The sequence below is a fragment of the Periplaneta americana genome, chromosome 1 (assembly GCF_040183065.1).
Source record: "Periplaneta americana isolate PAMFEO1 chromosome 1, P.americana_PAMFEO1_priV1, whole genome shotgun sequence".
NCBI classification, from domain to species: Eukaryota; Metazoa; Arthropoda; class Insecta; order Blattodea; family Blattidae; genus Periplaneta; species Periplaneta americana.
In genome coordinates, this window is record NC_091117.1 from 79,506,904 (window position 1) to 79,529,091 (window position 22,188).

The following is a 22,188-nucleotide window of genomic DNA, read 5'->3' on the forward strand; positions in this document are numbered from 1 at the left end:
ACCTCAATATGTCGGAAATGTTTACAGTAACCAAATTTCCCAACATCTATGTAATCTTTCGGTAAGATATTGTAGTGCTCCTCTGTACTTTTCTGGTGTAGTTTGGGAATTCCTACATTAAACATTTTCACACAGATGGATTGGAAGGCGAAGATGAAAACCATGGTCATCACTCATCATGCTCTCCAGATCTCACATCTCTGGACTTTTACTTATAAGGTTATGTCAAGCAAAGAGAGTATAGTTTACCATAAAACAACATTAACTATTTGAAAGACAGAATCTAACAGGCTGCCAGAAGAGCCCATATCTCACTTCGGTAAATACACAAATATTTTAACTTGTAAAGTTATTCTTTCATTTAGTATTAATGGTTGTTTCACATATACATCATCTTTCATCAATCTTGACACATGTTACAAACATTTTACTTCCCAGATATCATTACAAGTCACTGTATTTCCCATAAGTTTCTGGCAGATTCACTAAAAGTATCTGTCAGCTTGTGACAATGGTGAAAGTGACACAGTGGAGGAAACACATTCTAGGGAATGCAGTAAAAACTTACTCAAGTTTCATTTTTAAGCAAAAATCACTTATTATTTCAATGTACCGAAGTACATGTGATATTTCCATGCGGATATTCTGCGTCATCATACAATGAAAGAGTAATGGAACGGAGAAAAATTCTCTCCGGCGCCGGGATTTGATGGAAATATCACATGTACTTCGGTACATTGAAATAATATATGATATGCATAAATCACGAAGTGATTTAAGACGGCGCTTATTCCGTCAGATCCCGGCCAACTAGTCACTCATAACGAGTGCACCTCAGCACATGTGTGGACTTCGGTCCTATGTTCATAGACATCTATGACGTAGTGCAGAGGGCGGCCACTAGAGGGAACCCAAGAGTTGGAACTCAATCAGAGACAATTCTGTCCGACGTCGGGGTTGTATCCGGTGTGGCTTAGTGGATAAAGCATCAGCACGTAGAGCTGAAAACCCGGATTCAAATCCCGGCGCCGGAGAGAATTTTTCTCCATTCCACTACTCTTTCATCATAAAAATCACTTGCTAAACAGTATAATCTGCTGCTCTTTGATGCTCTTAAACATGTCTCATTATAATAAAGACAACCTAAGAGGTAGTCATATTCTTTTGTTAAAATGCCAAGAACAGAAATTTACTGGTACTAATGCCAGATCTCGATGTTACTCTGATGCTGTTATTTTTTATAAGTAACTTTCAAACCCCTCTATTTCCTAAAATAATGAATTGATTTAGCAGTAACAATGGTGTCTGCAGGATTATGAACACATCTTATGGGTGGATTTGTGAAGTAAACACTATTAAATTATGAAAAGAAAATATTCATAAATTTATTTATCAATTATAAATAAAATCCATGTAAAACTACAGTTTTTGACATCTATAATATCTATGCCAATAAATGCCAAGACAGCTACAGGTCAACTTGACATTTTATCTGTTTGAGGAGAAGTATAGATACAATTTCTAAAACTCCTAATTACCTTTTCAGCTTTATCAACAAACAAAATATACATAAATTAAAAATGCAATAATAACATAAGACAATTCAAGAGATGAATGTTATTCCGTAAACATTTTTACATAGGAAACCTGATTTACGAAAACATTTTCAGCTTCTTTTTATGTTGTATTAAAAGTTTCTTTCTTAGTTTCTCTACTTCTGTAGCTGTTATTCATTGGCACACACAATATTGTAAAACAATATAACAGAATAAGTAAATTTACTACGAGGTCATTTATATACACAACAACTGGAATTCCATTATGGGATATTTCGGGGAGAAAAAAAATCTGGTGTTTCTAACCATCTAAAATCATATCACAACATTCTCAGTTCCTTATCACTTAACTCTATGATGGCAATCAATATACTTTGGTATTATAATTGCTGTAAGGAACACACACTTTGTTTTATGTACATACTTAAAAATAAAATTTAAATTACAGATTTCCGTTTCCTCACTTTGTTCTCTATTTTATCATACCTTCACATGTTCGTTGAAAACAGTTCTTCTCCTTTCATTAGAGGGTCAAACCCTCGTTTTTATAAGTACCATAAAACCACTGGACTGATTGCATGTCTCATGTAGCCTGTTGCTTAACAAAGAAGTCTAGAAAAGAAGTAAATAGTCTAATATGGCATGAGAACCCAGTTTCATGCCAAAAATGAATTGGTAGTACAATTCATAACACATAATTCCTTTACTGGACAGGATTAAAAATAATATATAAACACTAGACCTCACAATGTTTAAATGTCTGTTGTAACTGCTTAAAGACATCAGTCAATATATGTGTGGCAGCTTCTTATAAGTAATGGAGAAACAATATTTACTAGCATCACTTCCACTGTTAAAAAGTGAATATTATGTAATATATCACACTGTTCAATTAATTGGTATTTACCAAAATTATAATGGAACTTGCGTGTTAGGTCAAAATTTGAGACTGAAACCTGGACCACTCGTACTGCGGCCTTTCTCGAGAAGACCCATATGAAATCCTCCTGCAGGAACGTCTTCATCTGTGTCACCCTAAAAATAAAATTTATGGTACATCAATTATTAGTTAGGCAATGTTATAATATAGGAAATAGTGAGGATTAGAATAATTGGGAGACCTTTAAAAAATTATGACATAAGAACTTTATCAGTGAAATAATTTATTAAAATGTAATGGGAACACATGTTCTATAGTAGTGAATTTCTTAAATAAATAAATTAAGCCTATTAGGACTACTATACGAGGCCTGTTTCAATATTTCAAATACCTGACAGGGTTGGAACCCTAATCCCCTTCAAAGTAGGCCCCTTGTGCTTGCACACACTTAGCCCACTGATCCTTCCACTGCCGGAAACACCTCTGGAAGTCTTCTTTTGGAATGATGTTCAGCTCCGTCGTCGCGTTCCGCATTATCTCTTCTCTACTCTCAAAACGGGATCCTTTCAGTGGTGTCTTCAATTTTGGAAACAACCAGAAGTCGCAAGGAGCCAGGTCTGGAGAGTAGGGAGGTTGGCGAACGGTTGTAATTCCATGTTTGGCCAAGAAAGTGTGGATCAATTGGGATGAATGTGCGGGGGCGTTGTCGTGATGCAAGTGCCAGTTGTTTGCCGTCCACATGTCTGGTCTTTTGCACCGAACTGCATCACGGAGTCGCCAGAGAACATCGTGATAGTACTCCTTTGTCACCGTTTGTCCTTCCGGTGCGTATTCGTGATGCACAATTCCACGGACATCAAAGAAAACAGTCAGCATCACCTTGATTTTGCTTCGCACCTGCCACGCTTTCTTCGGCCTTGGAGACTCGGGATGCTTCCATTGCGACGACTGTCTTTTTGTTTCTGGGTCGTACCCGTACACCCATGACTCATCTCCAGAAACCCAGGATCAGAGTTGGCGGTGTCCAGAAGGTCCTGTGCAACGTCACGACGGAGGTCTTTTTGTTCCGGGGACAACAACTTGGGCACGAATTTCGCAGCCACTCGGTTCATGTTCAAATCATCACGCAAAATTGCATGTGCAGAATCTTTACTCACTCCAACCTCTTCGGCAATCTCCCGCATGGTCAAACGATGGTCTGCCATCACCAAATTTCGCACCCTCTCAACAACAGCTGCACTCCGAGCAGTTTGGGGCCTGCCACAACGCTGCTCACTCTCCGCTGATGTGCGGCCATCTTTGAATCGGTTGAACCACTCCTTAATTTGTGTTACACCCATCGCATCTTCCCCAAACACCTGCTGAATCTTACGAATTGTTTGACTTTGAGAATCACCAAGCTTTTGACAAAATTTGATGCAGTATCTTTGCTCAATTCGTTCAGTCATCTTGCAAGAAAACTAAATCCGACAAACACTTAGAACAGCACCTTACTTGGCGACCAACAGCCAGTGACTTGCACAAGCTAATGCGGTGAAAAAATTCAAGCATGCGCATTACGGTTCCTCCTTCCACCATGCACAGTGGCGCCGCCTTAGAATCACTACTTTGCGCGGGAAAATTAAAGGTCGGATACTTTTTAGACAGGCCTCGTATAATACTGTATATTGAATTTATTAACATAGTGTCATATTTACTCTGTAATTTGCCAATTATAGATACATTTTACATTTCTGGCTATGAAATCTATACTTAACTCTTTTTAATTTATTTTTCTTTGGTATTTTTTATTTATATCTATAGCTGTGTCTTTTATTTATGTAGTATCTATTTTTTTAAATTTGTAATTGCTTTCGTATCTTGCATTTGCATCTGTTTTATCTCTTTTTCCATGTTATATGAAATTTTATGTTTTTTTTAACAAATATCTGTACTGTCTATTGTAATTGGGGCTTTGCCCTGTTATAGAATGCTCAATATATTAAAATCACCACACAAAGTATAATCAAATAAACGAAAAGAATAGCAAACAGTTAAACCCGTGGAAAAATAAACCAAAAAAAATCATACATATCTTAAATAAATAAACATGGAGAAAGAGAAAATAATAACGGCAGGTATTTGATCTCACCATTCACCTCTTGTTTCTAACTCACGAGATGAAAAGCAGGAGGTGAGGATGCAGAGGGAATAATGTTAATGATATGTATGCTTGCATTATATAAAGCAGTAACGATACTATTAATTGAAAAATATGCAGACTTCATCAGTTTCTGATCACTCTCTTGTGCTTAGGAAATGAAAACTTATGCTATTAAAATTGCAATTCTTATTAGATTAAGCAACTTTTAATAGTTACTTTATTAAAATAATTAGTATTTTTAATTTCCATATACATAATAATATTGTTACTAATGGTTTTGGTATGACCAATAATCTGCCTACTAGGATGCTTATCTGACAGATATTTATCATAATCAGCACCCATGGTCAAATTTCGTTCAGATCCACTAGGATCTGAACCTGGGTTACCAGTGAGTAAAGCCAATAGTCTAGTTATTCAGCTATTGGTGTCTCAAATTAAACAAAAATTAGCAATCCGCTAAGAAAAAAAAAAAAAGATGGCAGACTATTTGTTATGATATAAAAACTGTGTTTCTTGTTTGAAGTTCTATCCCACTGTTGTACTATATAATATTGTAATTTTTCAAAATTTTTGCACAGTTCTGCATTTTGCACTTTTATCTTAGTAATTAAACCTATTAGGATAACTTTCACTGGACTTTAAATAAGTCCATACCTGTGGAGTAATGGTTAGCGTGTCTGGCTGCGAAACCAGGTGGCCTGGGTTTGATTCCCGGTCAGGGAAAGTTATCTGGTTGAGATTTCTTTGAGGTTTTCTCTCAACTCAATATGAGCAAATGCTGGGTAACTATTGGTGCTGGACCTCGGACTCATTTCACCGGCATTATCACTTTCATCTCATTCAGACGCTAAATAACCTAAAATGTTGATAAAGCGTCGTAAAATAACCTACTAAAAAAACTTTAAATAATAATAAACGCATTTGCAGATAATTTACGATTTTCGATATTCTGCAGATTACTGGGAGTCGATTGTACTTCAAATTAAAATATCTTACTCTTATGTCATTCATTCAAGCATGACATGCTGAAGCTGTAATTCTTTTAATCTCCATAGTCATTGCCCTTGGTCCACCATAAGAAGTAGACTACATAGCACCACAGGATGATCAATGATTAATGGAGCAATGGTGGAATGCTAGTAGAGGAAATAGGTGTAACCCATGAAAACCTACCACGAAGCACCATCTTTGTCCACTATAAATTCCAGTTGGACCCACTAGGATCTGAACCTGGGTTATCAGCGAGAAAAGCCAATACTCTAGTCATTCAACTATTGGTGTGCCTCAAATTAAAACTTAAAACAGTAAAATGTCACAGACTGCGTGGAAACAACAATTAAAAACAATGTAGTTGTCAATCCTATGGTCATATGATAAGATATTTTTCCTCAGATGTTCGAAGTGACAATTGAAGGGTTCCGTCAGAGATAGACATAAGCCACACTCTGTGCATTTTTTAGTTTTACTGTTGTTATATCACATTTCCAACAGATGTTTCCAAATCCTTATTCTTCGCTGACATTTAGTGACATGAAAAATATTTATAAGTCACTGTTCTTATCTGTAAACGCAAAAAACGAGTTGGAGATACAGCCACAAACCACACAAAAATGGCGACAGCTCAAAAGAAACGGTTTGTATCTGAAGAAAATAAGTGAAATTCTGAAACTAGTGCATCTAAAGAAATAGGTGCAACTAAGCAGTAATTTGGTTCACACTGCTTTATAACTACATATGTCTCACAACACACCGAACAGCTTTACAGAAGTGTTTTAAAATGTTATTAATTAAAATTGATTGGCTCATTTTCATACCATAATCTGTAGTTGAATGCTGAAACTATATATTATTGTGTGAGTCATAGTTCGTGTGTCCTTAACATAGATTTTATAAAGCCCACAATTCTTATTGTGGCTTGTGATAGTCTCTCTGTTAAAATATGTTCCGTTTTGTTTCTTGATAGAATATTCCAAAAGCACAGGAAAATGAAGTAACCCTCATCCAAACATCCCAAAAGTAGAAAAAAGGAATAAAAATATGAAAAGCTGGTCTCGAGCAAAGTGTAAAAGAAAGAGGAATGATAGTGCCAGTGTTATTGCAGAGAGTTCTAAGAAACCAAGACAGCATCATTTGTGATAAAGAAAATGAAGAGAGAAGATTTTAAGGATGTTGAATGCTTAAAAAGCAATATTGTAACCAAGACTATAATGCCAATAAACCAATCCTTCTGCCACAGACTGTCAAAATTACATTTGAAAAACAGAAAATTTTCCAGTCTTACAGTAGTTTTGATGAAAAGGAGAGGAACATCAAGCACTGGGACTAAGTTCTGCTTTAAATGCATTCAGTCTTCCAGAGAAATACCGAAACAAGTTAAAAACAAATAGAAATAAACTGAACGATTTAAACTAGCTTATGAAGTACATTCCAAATGCTAATCAGAATTTTTTCTTGCCTATTGAAGTGAGAAGAACTTGAACTAACAACTGTAATTGGGTACTGAAAACCGTATTATAGATATAACTTCACCTTTGCTCATTTTTTTATTTATCACATTACTGGAGCATTGTATACAAACAAAAATGAGAGCCAGTGTACCAGATATAATCACAAGACACATAGCAATACACACTGTTTATTAAAATAAGTAGTATTAGTATAAAATATTTATAATATATCATCTTTCATATCTTAAATTATAACATGAATATCAAAACAACACTTTCATAAATAATATTTGACAATTCTAATGCGTTTCTTGATTTTGAGATGTCATCAAACTTTAAAAATGCTTCCAAGGGTAAAAAATGATTTTGTGGCTTATGACTATCTCTGACGGAACTCTTCAATTATAACATCGAGCATTTGAATATGTTGTTGTTGTTTTCTAATGCCAGGCGTTTGACAATAAAGTCATTTGACCTCTTGCACTCCAATATTTTTCAAAGATATTATCATGACCAGCCAATGAAGCACAGATTTTGAGGTGTTCCGAATCCATTTCTTGGTTTGAGTTGCACAATGGGCAGTTAGGGGACTGATATATTCCAATTCTATGCAGGTGTTTAGCCAAACAATCATGGCCTGTTGCCAATCTAAATGCAGCTACAGACGATTTTCGCGGTAAATCGGGAATTAACTGTGGATTTTGACGCAGAGAGTTCCATTTTTTCCCTTGGGATTGAGTTATCAAATTTTGTTTGTTGAAGTCTAAGTATGTAGATTTAATAAATCTCTTCACAGAGTAATACGTAGATTTAGTAACAGGTCTGTAAGTAGCAGTGTTGCCCTTCTTTGCTAAAGCATCCGCATTCTCGTTTCCCAGGATTCCACAATGGGATGGTATCCATTGGAATACAATTCTTTTATTGAGTGATATTAATTGAGAGAGCATTTTAGTTATTTCTGCTGTTTGAGATGAAGGTGTGTGTTTAGAGACGATTGATAGAATAGCTGCTTTGGAGTCTGACAATATAACTGCATTCCTAAATTTATTGATGTGGCATAGAAGATTCCTGAGACATTCACTTATAGCAATGATTTCACCATCAAAACTTGTTGTTCCATATCCAAGTGATCTATAAAGTGAGAAGAGACAGCATGTAACATCTGCACTGGCACCTTGTTCTCTGGAGATCAAGGATCCGTCAGTGTATAAATGAAGCCAGTTTTGTGGAGGGTACCTAATATTAATTGTCTCTAAAGACAATTGTTTCAGTATTTCAGTGTTTACTTGTGATTTCAGTATTTCTTCTGTTAAATTTAGATTATATTCTATATTTAATAGAGTTGAAGGGTTTGGTTTAATTTGTAAGTTTTCTTTTAAATTCGGGATATTGATTTTCTGTTTTAATTCTTGAACAATGGATATGAAACTTTTTTGAGTTTTCAATCTACAGAGAGGACTGTATGAATGCCAATTGTTTCCTGGTAATCTGATAAGTTTTTCATGGCAACTATATTATATCAGCCAATAAAGCTGCAGGAATAAAAATTCACTATATGCGATTGACGGTCATTGGAATGTGCTTTGCCCAGGCAATGGGTAAGGGAAATTGAAAGATGCGTAAATAGAAATCATTGTTTTATTATGCACAAAAGGAAACAAAGTACATTACTCACAGCTAACACCCTTCAAAATAATGCCCCAAGGCTTCCACACATCTTTGCCAACAATGATGCAGGCGTTGAATACATCGGCTCTGTGCAATTCATCTATGTTTACTACCTCTCATCGAAATGCTATTAAGATGTCCTCCCTGTTTGCAACCACTTCCCATGCAGTGACTTATTCAATTGCGGAATGAGATAAGCTAACGCACCATCACCCAATGCTTCTCGTAGTTCAGAATGACACTGACGAGCATTTCCGTCATGAAGAACTGCAATTTTCATGTATGACCACTGTTCAACTTTACTTACATCCATCTTGGACCAAGCCTCTAGCATACTAACTTTTACGTGTACTGTCAACGAGCCACCAATGCACATAGACACAATCTGGCGGTTGCATCCCGTACAGTGTACAACAGGTTTTCAAACATATATACTGAACTAACCACATTTTCAGTTATTCGGAAGATATAACATAGTTGCCATGACTTATGAAATGATCCTCGTATATAAAGTAGAACAAATAAAGACACTGGAAACTCAATGCAGTCACTCAAAACGAAAAAATAAAGTGAACTTACAAGTTGCTTGTATTCATGCCCTCCAGGTGGAGGTTTCGGGCTTGCAGCTGCAGCTTTCCTGTGACCCAGTTCACTTTTAGCTGGCCAAGTTGGAAACATTGCCGGGTCAATAGGGAGAGGGGCTTCCTTGAAATATTCATGATGTAGAGCATCCTCTGCAGTTATTCGTTGAGACGGATCATATGTTAGGAACCTACAAGTATTACAGCAATAATGTTAAGTACACAAGTAAAAGATGGCATGTAAATGACTTATTTCCGTATCACATCTTTTACATTGACAAATTACACTAACTAAAATAGTGACTATAACTATAAATGTATTATAAACTCTCATGCGGAAGACAGGATTGTAAATACTGTCACAAATAATATGACTTATGACTAAGTTGAAATTAATTAAAATTCAGCCTTACCTGTTCATGAGATCCATTCCAACATCAGTAATCATGGTCCCAAAACGAGAACGTAGTTGATTAACAGGATATTCTGTGAATGTCATTTTTTGTACAGCTGGTAACTTACTGTAACCAGGCCAGATTTTTTCATTTGGAGTCCCCAAGTCCTGTATATAAAAATTTACAAATAAAATACATAAGCATAATTTAACAGTTTTAACTGCAAAATTAAAATCAAAATTAAATCTTTGAAAATCAGACCTGTTGAAATTTTACTAACATGAGGAGCCTAATATAAAAGATAGATAAGAGCCATTTTTATTATTTGTCAGTAGAGTCATATTTTTGTTTCATTGTGTTAACTTCTAGTATAAGGTATGAACATTTTTTGTGTCATAATGGTAACTTTATTAACAAAATAACTCAGGGCTTCACTTAAAAATATTAGTTTAAAGCACTTTAAAACATACTTAAAAATTACATTATCCACTTTAGAAACTAAGATTGATTTTTGTCCGTTTTGGAAAAAAACAAAGATGCAAGTGTCTATTTTTTAAACACACAACTCAGAATCAGGATAATGTTGAGAAAATGCTATGGAAATTATGATTTTATTCTAAAGCTAATATTTAACTGGAAAACTTGGAAAAATTAAATTTGGAATCTTATTTCTATTGAATTATAATAAATCACTTTCACTCTTTAGTTCTTATTTTACTGCAATCCTGCACAGCTAACTTCTTGTTCATTTAAAGGGTCTTTCAAACAATCACATTCATTATGAGTGTCTACATTTTTATCAGAACTCTGGATTACAGTATTATACTACTGAAGAAAGGGGTTTTACGAAGTGTTTACAGGTGTTATGTGCTGTCTCTTCTCACTTTATAGATCTCTTGGATATGGAACAACAAGTTTTGATGGAGAAATCATTGCAATAAGTGAAAGTCTCAGAAATCTTCTATGCCACATCAATAAATTTAAAAATGCAGTTATATTGTCAGATTCCAAAGCAGCTATTCTATCAATAGTCTCTAGACACACACCTTCATCTCAAACAGCAGAAATAACTAAAATGCTCTCTCAATTAATAACACTCAATAAAAGAATTATATTCCAATGGATACCACCCTATTGTGGAATCCTGGGAAACGAGAATGTGGATGCTTTGGCAAAGAAGGGCAGCACTGCTACTTACAGACCTGTTACTAAATCTATGTATTACTCTGTGAAAAGATTTATTAAATCTACATACTTAGACTTCAACAAACAAAATTTGATAACACAATCTCAAGGGAAAAAATGGAACTCTCTGCATCATAATCCAAAGTTAATTCCCGATTTACCACGCAAATCGTCTGTAGCTGAATTTAGATTGGCAACAGGCCATGACTGTTTGGCCAAGCACGTGCACAGAATTGGAATATATCAACCCCCTAACTGCCCATTGGGCAATTCAAATCAAGAAATGGATTCGGAACACCTAAAAATCTGTGCTTTAGTGGCTGACCATGTCAATATCTTTGAAAAATATTGGAGTGCAAGAGGTCAAATGACTTTATTGTCAAACGCCTGAGATTAGAAAACAACAACAACTTAGTAACTTCTGAAAATCCACAAGTTTCTCTGAGTTTACTTTGACCCCTATTTTAAGTGGTGAAGGATTCATTTCCAATCACTTTTTCTTTAGCACTTTTCCATTGTTCAGGATTAAATTTACGTTTTATAGTCAGTTCAGGCATACTCTCCAACATATTATGCTCCACACTGAATTCAAGGTGCCCTGAAACCCTTATATTTCAATAAAATTTCGAAATAAAAGGGAATGTAATCATTAAAACATGCAAACTCATCAGAATGTAAACATTAACTGGTCGCCATGATAGTTTTAAGCCATTTCCAGCAATTTGATAGGTTGAAATGGTCATGTCCGCATTTGAAACAAACTATGTATGGAGGTGTCCGATTATGAAAGTAACATACTTTAACTTTCACAAAAGCATGTAAATGATCGTTTTTGAAATAAAAGGACTACAGATATGGAAAGAACGCGAAAAATACTATAAGAACCGATCCTTAACTAAATTTCGATAAAAATGGCACATATCCATCTTTGATACCATTATTCTTTCAGGAAATAAAACAACTGGAAAAATGTGCTGCAGAATTCACTGAAGAAAAATTTGTCCTACAACCTTTGCATTACATGGCAACGTTTTTGTGGCCTGCATTCAAACATCTAGCAATAGTAAATGAGACAGAGAGGGAGAAAGTTTAAGCAGGCACCCGAATGAGATATGCTGCTTATCGAGAATTGTCTGCACAAGGAATTCAGGCAGCTTTGTCACCTAAGTGTGGAAGATTTTCTAAATGGAGGAAAGGAGGTTCTTCTGTGTCGCATCTTGAGACAGGTGACACAAACTGTGATGACATTCTGAAATGGTGAAAATATCATTCAAAAACATTCCCATTGCTGTTCTCAATTGCCAGGGAAGTGTTTTGTGTACCTGCGAGGGAAATTTGAATTTAGTGCGAAACAGACGAAGAAACATTTCGTCTAAAAATGTAAATGGTTTACTGATCTTTAATAACTACATGAGATATGGGCATAGTGAAGTCTTGTAATTGAACATTCCTCTTTGTAATGTTAATTTTCTATAATATTGCTTTTCTCCTATTTAAGGGATGATTAAAACATTTACTTACTTACTGGCTTTTAAGGAACCCGGAGGTTCATTGCCGCCCTCACATAAGCCCACCATTGGTCCCTATCCTGAGCAAGATTAATCCAGTCTCTATCATCATATCCCACCTCCCTCAAATCCATTTTAATATTATCTTCCCATCTACGTCTCTGGCATCCCAACTAACACTCTATATGCATTTCTGGATTCGCCCATCCATGCTCCATGCCCTGCCCATCTCAAACGTCTGGATTCAATGTTCCTAATTATGTCAGGTGAAGAATACAATGCGTGCAGCTCTGCGCTGTGTAACTTTATCCATTCTCCTGTAACTTCATCCCTCTTAGCCCCAAATATTTTCCTAAGAACCTTATTCTCAAAAACTCTCAATCTCTGTTCCTCTCTCAAAGTGAGAGTCCAAGTTTCACAACCATACAGAACAACCGGTAATATAGTTGTTTTATAAATTCTAACTTTCAGATTTTTTGACAGCAGACTAGATGACAAAAGCTTCTCAACCGAATAATAACAGGCATTTCCCATATTTATTCTGCGTTTAATTTCCTCCCGAGTGTCATTTACATTTGTTACTGTTGCTCCAAGATACTTGAATTTTTCCACCTCTTCAAACGATAAATCTCCAAATTTTATAGTTCCATTTCGTACAATATTGTAACTTTTATACAAAATAAGAATGTAATTTTATTATTTCAACAATAATCACTTTCTATAATTGAATGTAAACACTCCCGTCAACAATGGGATTTCCACTCCACACAGCAACTCAGTATTTGTTATTGCACTCCACAGACGACAATGACAATTTACTTGGATTATTGAGAACAACAATGTACTCCTAATCTCAACTAATGTTCATAAAGCACTATTTATAAAACAAAACTGTCAGTTCTCAGTTCACAGTTCGTTGCCTTGGCTAGCTCATCTAGCTCATTCACTCAAGTTCACAGTATATCGAACCCAAGTCTTCCAGAGACAGCCCACTGAACTTCGAACTCAGGTCCCCCAACTGCAGTCCACTGCACAACGAACCAAAGACTCCGGATTCGCCGCACTCTCCAGGACGCTCCCCCAGTTGCGGACACACACAAGTCGAACTCACCACCAGCTGCTTACTTCCCCCTCTCTCCCCCGGCCCAGCATACCGCTGTTCCCCTTACGTCTTGCCACATCATAGCGACCAGCGTTTCGTCTCCCGCACGCCCTGTCGGACACGCGCTCGAATCCCGACGCAGCTGTCACAATATTCTGATCACGAAACATAATCATATACTTAGTCTTTTCGGGATTTACTTCCAACCCTATCCCATTACTTGCTTCAAGTAGAATTTCCGTGTTTTCCCTAATTGTTTGTGGATTTTCTCCTAACATATTCACGTCATCCGCATAGACAAGCAGCTGATGTAACCTGTTCAATTCCAAACCCTCTGTGTTATCTTGAACTTTCCTAATGGCATATTCTAGAGCGAAGTTAAAAAATAAAGGTGATAGTGCATCTCCCTGCTTTAGCCCGCAGTGAATTGGAAAAGCATCAGATAGAACCTGGCCTATACGGACTCTAAATTTCTTTTTTTATGAATACTTCTGCTGTTTCAAAGATTTCCAAAATCTATATTTTTGTTGTACTTCATTTGTACTAAAGTCTCACACATGTGATTTTTGCCACTTGCGATGCATTTTCCATGTATTGTTTATGAATTACAAATACATCTGGCAAGGTCGAGATTATTATTATTATTATTATTATTATTATTATTATTATTAGCACACAAATATTATAAATAAATTAAGAAATTATGATGATTATTATTATTATTATTATTATTATTATTATTATTATTAATATTACTGATCACCGAAGTAAACACATTATAAAATACAGATATATATGACCCAATAAACTCCGATATATATACCAGCTGATACGCTGATGCATAAAAAAAATAGCAAGAAAAGAGAAGCCGGAGCATCTGCAGGTGCAAGTAAACACCGGGTCACTCACTCACTACTATTAGTGGCCCAGTCTTATCAAGACCAAGCGAGCAGGCCATGAATTCTGATATCGTCCGGTTATGTAACGACTCGAGCCTGCAGCTGCCTGTGAGTTGAACGGTCCTGATGCACTAAATGTCAGTCTCTGCTGGGAACTGAACCCGAGCCCACAGGATTGAGTCCACTGCTCTAGCCGCTTGGCTACCATGATGTCCCATTATAAATAATAAAAGTAGCCTATTCTCAAATAAACAGTCTTATAGAAATTAGACACAGAATCTGATAGTTACCTTAAATATCCGATTGAGCTGATCCACTTCAGACTTTCCTGGAAATAAAGCTTCCATGGAAAGAAATTCACCAAAAATGCAGCCAACAGACCACATGTCAACTGGAGTTGAATATTCCTGGAAACACAAACAGAAATACTCAATTATGTGACAAAATTAAAATGTAATATCAACAACTGGGCACAACGTGGAATAAGATTACTATATTTTTACAATAAGAGTTATGTAAAAAGAGATTTTCTTAATTCAGAGTTCAATTCTTATGACTTATAATCCATTTCATAAATGTTTTTAAATATGAGAGTTATAATTTTCTGACAAGAAAGAAGCAAGAAGAAAGACGATGTGCATATGACTCTGTTTGGAGAAATAAATTATTACTAAAACTCCAGAAATTGGGTATCTCCAGCAATATGTTCAGATGGATATCAGAATTCCTTAGTCAAAGATTCATTGCTACTAAATTCAATAACTCACTCTCTACTTACAAACAAACATATCGAGGTCTACCTCAGGCCACTGTCCTCAACACAACTTTATTCAATATTTATATAAATGATGTTAGAGGAATCAAACAATAAACCAGGATTATTTGCAGATGATATAATTTTGTGGATTTCTGGATCTCACAGATATAGAGACAAAATTCGAAATTCTGCTCTTAAAGCTCTAAACCAACTACATGAATGGAACACATTAAATTTGATGACACTCAATTTAAACAAAAGTAACTACCAAATATTTTCACTTGGTAAAAAAGAATTTCTGGATTCAGCCATATGTGATATATGTCCTGCCCATCTCAAACATCTGGATTTAATGTTCCTACTTATGTCAGGTGAAGAATATAATGTGCGCAGTTCTGCATTGGAACTTTTTCCATTCTTCTGTAACTTCATCCTTCTTAGATCCAAATATTTTCCTAAGCACTTTATTCTCAAACTCCTTAACTTCTGTTCCTCTCTCAAAGTGAGAGAGGTGAAGATGTGTCTAAGATCAGAAAATACAGTACCTCTACAGTAATTAATCCAGTCAATTGTACCCTACAGAATGATAGTACCATTAAATTAGTAACTACACTAAAACTTAATTTATATGTTTCTCACACATTTTTTTCTGAAGTCTCGGCAAAATTCCTATAATTACTTTCCATGTTCATTTATTTCAGTTTACAAGTTTGTCACACTTATGCGATCATATTATGAACCCTGCAAGGTACGAAACTTAATTTATATGTTCCAATTCAATTTTGCTCGAAATTAGGTTTGCCACAAAAATGTAAGAACCCAAAAATGACCATATTTACTCCAATATATTATGCCATGGAATATAATACGCACACCAATTTTTATCCTAAATTCCAGAAAAAAAAAATGCCGAATATAATACGCATCTGTGCTAAAAACTATTCAAGATTATGTAAATACAGTACAATATGTCAATGGTCTAGAACTATACTGTTCTAAGTCCATTTCTTTCAGAATTTTGTTATGAGAATAGGTGAATGGACCATATACAGAGCCATCTATTGATAGAACATGAAGTAAATTATTTCGATTTTAAACATTGCAAACTAACAAAGCCACCTTGTTCCACGTCCATATTTCTATTATTTTCAGGACCATATGTCCAAGTCGCAACAATACCAACATAAAAGTTAGCACACCATGCATTAACATAATGTTAGAATTCTGCCTAATTCTGATCACAGTCACCGTCAATGCCTAAAAAACTCATATAATAAATGTCCAGCGACCTCATGATGTGATTAGTTAATTAAGTTCTTGCATGTTGAGCCAAATATGATCAAATTAGCATTAGTGGTAAATCGAGTATATCATGGAAGCTGTTTTTGATCCATTTACAATCAAGATGGAAGTACTTTCGTTTCTATGAATGTGGTCGACCTTTTTCTTAATTATAGTGTTTGTCTGTTTTTCATGAGATGTTTATCTGTGCTTTCTGACGATTATTAAACATTATTAAAATGAATTATGATACAGACGACAATATTAAGGTTCTAGACTTTGTTCAGAGTTCTAGCTCAGACAGTTCTAATGCTTAAGTGTTCTTCTAAAAATCAAAATTTGCAGTGTGCACTACTCTAACCAGCTATGACATTAGTAACAGAATAGTTTTTGTTTACTGTGACATGAAGCCATTTCAGGTAGATCAAAAAACTATATCGTAAATACATTGATAAATCCTTACAATTACTTTTGAAAAATAAACTACATAAAAAAGTCATACTGTGGTCAGATGCATGTGTTTCACAGAAACGAAACGTCCACATGGCTATTGCATTAATTATTTTTTGGAAAGGCTCAATCACAAAGTAAAAGTTATTGATACCGGTAATTAATATTAAGAGCCTAGCCATAGTGCTGTCCAAGAAGTTGATTCAATACATGCAGTTATAGAAATATACATTATAAACTCAGAACTTCATGGTTCAATGATGGTTTTTAAAGCTATTCAGAATTTTGGGTTAAGTAAGAATTTCAAAGTTAGTCAAATTGTGCCAACTAAGGTTTTTTTTTATTGTAAATCAGTTACCCTTAAATCAAACCTAAACAAAGTGCCTCACTAAAAATAAAGCACATACAATATGAAAAGGGAATACTACAGTTCAGTGAAATATAAATGCTCATTTTCAGATTGTGAATTTGAGCAAGTTAATAATATTTTGTTAAGTTACCCCTAAAACCAAGTTCGAATCAAATTGATTTCAGTTGTGCTAATTACGCAATTTTATTGGATCTTGTTTTTAGGGGTACCAAGATATTATTAACTTGCTCAAATTTACAATCTGAAAATGAGCAATTATACTTCACTGAACTATAGTGTTCTCTTTTTCACATTTTATGGGCTTTATTTTTTAGTGGGTCAGTTTGTTTAGGTTTAAATTGAGGGTAACTGATTTACAATAAAAAGGATATCAAGCAACTTCACAAGTATTTCTCATTAGAAAATAGGCAGGTATGAAACAGTTCGTTGAAGTAAAACCTATATATGTAGTATTACAATGTAAGAAACTGAAATAGTCTGTAATACATTACTTGTTTGTTGGAGAGAGCAAAATGTTCTATGATCTTCATCTTTGATATAAAAGTTATTACTGATAGCCACAGTGTTCTAAGTTCATCACCATAAGCCCCATATTTCCTATGCTTATAAAATATTCTGATATTTTTGTTCATTAATACGCTTTATTTATGCAGTGGAACTTAAGAATGAAATAGTCAACATAGAATTAAAAATTAAACAAAATTGGCTACCTCAAAACTTGAACAGCTTTTACTGTAAAATAAGGTAAATGGGACTCAGAACAGTATGGTTCTAGACCATCGATGTGTTCATTGTGAAGATGTGGCCGACTTTGAAATTCTTGGAAATTCGAAGCTGCACATTCTTGTCTCTGCAAGTGCTAGCTTCACTAAATCGGTTATGTGTCAATGGGAGAATCAATTCAGAGAGGAAAAAGGAGTATGTAAAGTATATGCAGTGGGAAGAAGTGGAATATTTTAATCAATGAGGATCCATTGCCAAATCTGTGAGCACACTGAATACAACTATCGTAACATCCCTCTAAACTGAAAATATTTTGGCAGTAGATTCAACCTGATACGATGAGAAAGTTGCTGATTGGTTTTTGAATTCTAATGAATGGAAGAAAGAGGAAGTGTTTTTGTAACTGATTTTTTTTTTTTTTTTTTTTTTGTAAAATAATCACATGTTATTAATTATTAATGCTATTTGAGATGTAATTAAATACCATTTCAGTTACACGTTTTTCGTACTTATAGCCTACTTTTTTTTTCAGACCCCATAAAAACGTATAAATGAAGTTTTACTGTATAATAATAAGAATATTTATTGGTTCACTCATTACAAATGGAAACATAAATACTCTTATTATACTGTTTACTCTTTAACACTAAAAAATAAAAAAATAGTCTAAATTCATTCCTATTTACTCCGTTTTATGATATCTCTATAGACATTAATTTAGTCAATAGCACCTAACCGAATGATAGTACCATTAAATTAATAACTATATTATTTAGGCACTGTGCAGAAAGTAAAATGAGAAAATGAAAGTGCTTACTTTAGTGCAGAGCAACAATTCAGGAGCACGGTACCAGAGAGTCACCACTATAGGTGTATAAGCTTTTAGTGGTGACCCATACTCTCTTGCAAGTCCAAAGTCACCCACTTTCAGTATACCCTTATGACTCAAGAGTAAATTAGATGTTTTGAGATCCCTATGTAGGATCCAGTTGTCATGGAGATGGGCCACAGCTCGAAGAAGCTGCTGCATCAAACATTTTACCTCTCCTGAAGACAAATAAACAACAATTAATATATCTTTGTTTTATTACTATGAACATTGCACTATAATGTAACTTTAAGTTGTTTATAAAAGGTAAAAGACTGAGAAAAACAATTTTTTATAAAGGGGGTGAAATTAGTTGATTTCGAATGTGACAAGTATCTGCATTTTCTTCATACAGTCAACTCTGGATATAGTGAACTCGATTATAGTGAACATAAATCGTTGGTCCTGACCCGCATACATTAAAAAGTACATTAATATTTCCATTTATAGTGAACCCTCGCTTCGGTTATAGTGAACCTTGTATCCTGACAAATTTTTATTTGAAGTCACACCTTCTTGTATAAAATTGAAAGAATGTGTTGAGAACAACATTCTAAGTTTCTTACTCCTTTAGTCAAAGGACAAAGGTAGGATTAGTGATTCCTAAACAATGAGCTGTACTGTAAATCCAGGCAACATGTGATGACGATCTTGCCTCACTCCACCGTTGAAGGGTGGCCATTCTGTTCTCAGGCACTCTGCTCTACTGTTATTTCTAATTCTACATCGTCAAAGGGCTGCCTTTTGTTCTCAGAAAAATTTCCATTATGACAGATAGCATCAAAACAACGGAAAATGAAATTTCCTTCTTTTATTAAAAGGGGATGGACATTACGTCCAGAGCATAAATGAAGGTAAGACTTCGATGGCTTTCAAACTCCATCAACCCTCTCCCAGTTTCCATTAAGTGGCCCGGGAAATTCCAAGTCTGAGTATGCAGTCACACCATAACAGCGTTTGTCATTTCTACCTGATCGTCTGTTTCTAGTGTTCCAACAGTGAATGTACTGTATAAAAATGTTGAAACGTGAAGTGTTTTCTTTGAAAGATAAGGCGAATATTATAAGTAACATTAAATGTGGTCTTTCGCAAGCGGATGTGGGTTGACAGCATAGTTTAAGTAAATCAACTGAGTAACAGTATACAATACACAGTGTAATCCATTCCACAAAAATGAAATGTTTTATTTTCTTGTTCACAATTTTATTCATTTCTGTCATTTAAAGTAGGGGAGAGACACTTCGGATATAGTAAATGAAATATGCAAGTCCGCAGAGGTTCACTATTACCGGAGTTGAGTGTAATTTTGTGATGCTGGATTCCAGGTTTGGGGTTCAAATTCAATTGAGAATGGATTTTAAAGGGTGATAAAATCCATAGTATCGTTTCCTCTGTGAAGGAAGTAAAAATGTGGGTCCCGTGTTGCAGATTTACAACATGTAACAGAATCAAGTCCCTGACAGAGGACCCTAGGCAAAATTCGCCAGCCATTTTTCACCCATATTAAATTTCAATATTGAGTAACTTCTGTAGTTGAAAGCATCATTAAATAAAATACGGATATTCATAATTTTGAACAAGAATAATCTTCATATGAACATTCGAAGATACAAAATATTTGGATATGAAATTGCCAATCAGTGACTTGGTATTCGTAATTCTGAAATTAAAAATGTATAAAATGTTTTACTTTTTGATCTGTTTGAAATACACTTTGTATATGGTTATTCTTGACAAAAAAAGAAATGAATGAACTTGTAATTCCTTAAAATATTACGTTTCTTTATTAAGCAATATTCCTGACGTTATTCAAATAATATATTGTCATTTAAGGTGCAGGTACTCGTAAGCCAAAATTCGTGATACAATTCTTTGAAGATGAAGTACAACAAACATCTGGAACAATTTTTTTTGTCATAAACCATTCAATTCCAAACCAATGTGAACAAGCAGATTGAGGGAAAAACAACTATACCTGTGGCATTATTTAGTGTACTGTACAACATAAAAAAATTGACCCAACTTGTGTATTTTTCTTAATACGAGAATTTGAGATGACCTCCACCCCGCCCATTTTTAAAACACAAAAATTGAAAAAAAATTCTCATTTTATAATCGGGTAAATACAGTATATTACTGCTACGAAAAACATGGGGAATGTGCAAAAATAAATGTAAAATGTTACAAGTATGAGGTACTTTCATACCTGGAATAAATACTTGTTTCTTCTGTTTCATTGTTTCCATGAGGGATTTCAAGTCGTGTTCAACGTAGTCCATGACAATGAAAATTTTGTCCATATTGCTGCCTACAACAATCTCCCTTACAGTAACGATGTTTGGGTGCTGGGCCTGAAACAATACAAGACTTCATACATAACAACGTAAAAACAGATACAAGGCAGCCTGTGATTGGTTACACTCTATTTGGAAAGGGTAACAGGCAATGCAATGCTTAAATGTAAACTTTCTTTGCTGCAGGTAACGAATACAAACAATTGTGATTAAGTATTTAAAAATAGAGACATAATTTAAGAAAAAGCACATATAGTATTCTCTCAATATAGCAGAATTAGAATTCAGTTCAGTGTACATTTCAGTTTTGCATACAAATTTCAAATTCCCTGTTAAAATCCCATACATTAAAGAATAACTGAAAAGACTACAGTGAACTATAGTGGACTTTATGTTGTCAGCAAACAGCTGGATACATTAAAAAGATTGATTGATTGATAATGCAAGGACATTTCAGTTTTACGTTAGCATGACTTGTGAGCATTTCATTACCATGTAAAAAAAAATGTCTGAAATTTATATTTTATACAGGGTGTAATAGACTAACTGTTTCTAATTTTCTGTTGTGATAGAGGGCATGAAATGAAACATTTTTTCTTAATAAGTAATGTCCAGAAATGCTTCGTTTTCAAGACGTGATAATGATATGAAGGAAAAAAATGAAAGAATCTCAACTTCGAAAGTGACTTTATTTACTTTCTAGGGTTACACAGTAACTTTATATCTAATACCAGATATTAAGAAAATGATATTGACAAACTATAGGAATGGTTCAAAATCGCGACCGCCATTGTTGACATACAAAGTGTAATGCCGTATGATTGAATGACGAATACTTACTTACACATAACTTTTAAGGAACCCGCAGGTTCATTGCCACCCTCACATAGGCCCACCATCGATCCCTATCCTGTGCAAGATTAATCCAGTCTCTATCATCATATCCCACCTCCCTCAAATCCATTTTAATATTATCCTCCCATCTACGTCTCGGTATCCCCAAAGGTCTTTTTCCCTCTGGACTCCCAACTAACACTCTATATGTATTTCTAGATTCGCCCATACATGCTACATGCCC

The 22,188-nt window shown here is 34.8% G+C and overlaps 1 protein-coding gene across 4 annotated transcripts in view; it reads right to left on the reverse strand.

The window, feature by feature from the left end:
* Positions 1 to 1,360: 1,360 nt before the first annotated feature.
* The window catches only part of LOC138697183 (cyclin-dependent kinase 11B-like), a 110,832-nt gene continuing 90,004 nt past the window's right edge, over positions 1,361 to 22,188 (reverse strand). For all 4 annotated transcript variants that reach the window (XM_069822753.1, XM_069822763.1, XM_069822761.1 and 1 more), the window contains 6 exons: positions 21,023 to 21,167; positions 18,766 to 18,995; positions 14,658 to 14,774; positions 9,692 to 9,840; positions 9,277 to 9,469; positions 1,361 to 2,591 (listed from right to left, as the gene is read on the reverse strand). In XM_069822753.1, the coding sequence (XP_069678854.1) occupies positions 2,493 to 2,591; positions 9,277 to 9,469; positions 9,692 to 9,840; positions 14,658 to 14,774; positions 18,766 to 18,995; positions 21,023 to 21,167 (933 nt within the window). In that variant the 3' untranslated portion in view covers positions 1,361 to 2,492. The remainder of the gene's footprint in view (positions 2,592 to 9,276; positions 9,470 to 9,691; positions 9,841 to 14,657; positions 14,775 to 18,765; positions 18,996 to 21,022; positions 21,168 to 22,188) is intronic.